The sequence below is a fragment of the Buceros rhinoceros genome, unplaced genomic scaffold (genome assembly GCF_000710305.1).
Source record: "Buceros rhinoceros silvestris isolate BGI_N320 unplaced genomic scaffold, ASM71030v1 scaffold6749, whole genome shotgun sequence".
In the NCBI taxonomy this organism is placed as follows: domain Eukaryota; kingdom Metazoa; phylum Chordata; class Aves; order Bucerotiformes; family Bucerotidae; genus Buceros; species Buceros rhinoceros.
In genome coordinates, this window is record NW_010433193.1 from 76924 (window position 1) to 80470 (window position 3547).

Genomic DNA, 3547 nt, shown 5'->3' on the forward strand with positions numbered 1-3547 from the left:
GAATTCCAGCAGGATCCTCTGGGCCATGAGTGCAGCATCCCTCCCTTCAGAGAAAGCCACAGAACCTAACCTAGAAATGTGTGTATACATTGTAAAGAACTTTTTGATCAACTGATTCTGAGCCTTGTCTCTCTCTCTCTCTCTCAGGTGTTCACCCGCAAGCTAGAAGAGGTGGGGCGGGTGTTGTTCCTCATATCACTGACACAGAAGATCCCTACTGCCCACAAGCAGTCCCACGTATCTATGCTCCAGGAGGACCTCCTCCGCTTGCCTTCATTTCCCCGAAGTGCCATCGATGCTGAGTTCTCACTCTTCAGTGACCCCCAAGGTATGGCCTTTTGGTAGCTTTCTCTGGTGGCTGTACAGGGCCTGGAAGGTTTCTGTGAGGCACTTCATTTGCCGTAGAAACACTCAGACTTGTAGCGTTACTGAGAGCTGATAAATCTCTTCCTAAGGAAAATGATACAGAGCTGTTGGTTTGGAAGCACAACAGCAGCAAGGGCTTTGCTGTAACAGGTCTCCAGACAAATGAGAGTAGTTATAATTATGTACTGAGATTACGTATGATACTACAGCCGGAATACTGTGTCCAGCAGCATAACTGTACCTAAAAAGGATTGCTCAGCATCCTTTGCCATCCCCTTTGAGGAAGCAATGGAATTCCAATGAAGACTGGGCAAGTTCTACCGCAGAGATGTAGAAACAGCCTTCTTAGAAACTTTGCTCTGACAGTCAAGTGGGGTTTCCAGCCTGACATGGGGATTAAGCAGGCCACTGCTGCAGGATGGTAAGCGCTGGCAAGTTCTGTTACAGGCCCTAAAAGCACTTGCATTCAGAAGCATTATTGTAACTCTGCATCAATGTCCTGTAATGTGTGGCACACCTGGAGGATAGAAATTCAGCATAAATCCACACGGCCATTCAGGCTGTGTGAAGCAGGTGATGCACGTACAATTTCCAGCCAGCAGGGAGCAGATTTAATGAGCCGTGTGATATTTATCTTTCTTCGTCTTCATGTGTAGTTGCTTTCAGTCAAGGTTTGCTCAGGCCCTGGGGGCACTTCCAGAAGTACGGAATGGGTGAAATCATTTTAAGAAGGCAGAACGATGATCAGTGTTGTGGGTTGGCTCTTTGGAGAGGCCTTTGGCCCCTGGGAATGTTGTGAGGCTGGCGGCGGTGGACAGAGTTGATTGCCTCTTTTACCCCGCAGCTGGGAAAGAGCTCTTTGGTCTGGACACTCTTCAGAAAAGCTTGTGGATTAAGCTGCTGGAGGAGATGTTCCTTGGCATGCCCAGCGAGTTCCCCTGGGGGGATGAGATTATGCTGTTCTTGAACGTCTTCAATGGTGCCCTGATCCTGCACCCTGAGGACAGTGCCTTGCTGAGGCAGTACGCTGCCACAGTCATCAACACAGCCGTGCACTTTAACCACCTCTTCTCCCTCAGCGGGTACCAGTGGGTCCTCCCCAGCATGTTGCAGGTGAGCCTTTTCCGTGAACAATAAGGGGGAAGAATTCCAGCCAAGCACTTTGTTATAGCGCTGACTGTTCGTGGAGAAACTTTAAACTGCTGAGTCCGGGTAAGATCACAGATTTGGGGTCCCCGAGAAAGCAACAGGAGAATGGGGTGGGATGGCCCAGATCAGCCTGTTCCAGGCACCCAGGATTAGCTGGTTCGTTTGCAGTTATCACAAACAAATTCTTCTGCCCCTTCTGGGCTTGAACCAGCCATTAATACCTTAATTCCTGATGCATGCATGCAAATACCCTCACGGGGGTCTTTTTGTTGCAGGTTTTTCCAACTTCCCTTGGTGCCACGCATATACAGTTAATTATTTCCCTTTCCTCAAGAAAATGAGATATGGCAAGTGTCCCAGGCCATGCCGATTGACTGTCCTCATAAGGATGCTAGAGGCTTCTGATTATATTAAAGACATACTAATCCCTCCACCGTGCTAGGCTACCGAGAAGTGAATACATCTCTTCAGAGGTCTCACACACCAATAGCTTTAGTAACCTTCAAGAGCCCTGTACTCTAAAGCGGATTTTGCACTACCATGAAACCTCAGCATTTCCATGTGGTTTTTCGTCTGCTCAGGTATACGCTGACTATGAAAGCAACCCACAGCTACGCCAAGCGATTGAATTTGCATGCCGCCAGTTCTATGTTCTGCATCGCAAGCCCTTCATTCTGCAGCTTTTCGCAAGTGTGGCCCCTCTCCTGGAGTTCCCTGTGAGTAACAGCCCTTCCCTAGCCGCAGCGTGAGGAAGCCTACACAGTGTGTGCAGCCAGCTCCCCTTCACTGGTCCCAAGGAGAACCCAGCTGCAGCAGCAGCACAGTTCTTACTCAGCATGTGCTTAGTGCACTTAGTGCGGCACAGGACTGTTTCTTGAACTTACTTCTGCACACCTCTGTTCATCAGTCATCCTGATCGAGCAGGATGCTGAGACAAGGGGCCACCAGTATCCAGGCTGGTAAACACGGTCTCACTGTAAGTCTCTGTATAAGTAGGTTATAAAAGGGCAATAATGATTGTAACTCTTTAAATGCAAATCCTTTCTCAGAATCCAGCAGTAGGAACTAGAAGCTTCATGCCAAGTTTTAGTACATACAAACCTAACAGCGGATTAGCCACGTTCTGAAATGTTCGCTAATTACTTTTTAATGTTTTGGTGAGTTTAAACAAATTAATGGAACTTTGATTTGAAGTGGGGCTGGCAAACCTAACTGCACAAACGCTGTAAGCACACTCATCTTCCTCCTTTACAGGGCAGCGAATATCTGCTCTTTCTGGCAAGGAAAGCTGTGTGCAGTTTTCAGGCTGATTGTAGCATCAGTCTGTTGAGTCAGGCAAGGCTTATTGCCGGAGAGCAGAAAGCTCTTCAAGTCCCTTTGTCAAAAAAACCTTGCCCACACCTCCAGATAAAGATTGCTGAGATGCACACAGGCGCTCAGAAAATCAGTCACAAATGTCTGGTGTTGAAACAGGATGCTACGAACAATGGAACCGGCAAAGGAGTGTCAGCTCAGTGCCTGTTTGACCTGCTGCAGTCTTTAGAAGGAGATACTCCAGACATTTTGGACATCTTAGAGCTGGTGAAAGCAGAAAAGCCTCTCAAGTCATTAGGTAAGAGCAAAGCACTCTTTTTATTCAAAAATTCTGCAATTCAACATATGTTTGATGCAGCCTGATTTTGTTCAGAGCCCTTTTCTTCTCCCAGAATGCATTCTTACTCCTCCTGAGGCTTTGAAGAATGGCTTTATCACCACCATTCTTCTGAGATTTTTCTGTAGGAGGGGAATTACTTGTTTATTTTATTCCGAAGCTACTTTTTCTACATTGAGCCTGCTAGTCTGAGACTAGCCCCTGGCATTTTGAATATTATCGTGTGCGGGTGAAGAATAAAGATGCCTAATAAATGGTATCATGCTGACAAGATCAGTGTCATCCTCTCCTCTGCTCCGTGTGGGCGGGGAACAAAAGCGTCTTCTCCGGTGGGCAGACTGTGACTGTAAAGGATGGATGCCCCTCAGCTGTTCAGGAGGG

The 3547-nt window shown here is 47.5% G+C and overlaps 1 protein-coding gene across 1 annotated transcript in view; it reads left to right on the forward strand.

Moving 5' to 3' along the window:
* Positions 1–3547, forward strand: part of UNC80 (unc-80 homolog (C. elegans)) — a gene marked incomplete at its 3' end in the record, with an annotated part of 85206 nt that overhangs the window by 76263 nt on the left and 5396 nt on the right. Inside the window, exons 42-45 of the mRNA XM_010144021.1 lie at positions 148–328; positions 1211–1479; positions 2097–2231; positions 2989–3127. Coding sequence (XP_010142323.1) covers positions 148–328; positions 1211–1479; positions 2097–2231; positions 2989–3127 — 724 coding nt within the window. The remainder of the gene's footprint in view (positions 1–147; positions 329–1210; positions 1480–2096; positions 2232–2988; positions 3128–3547) is intronic.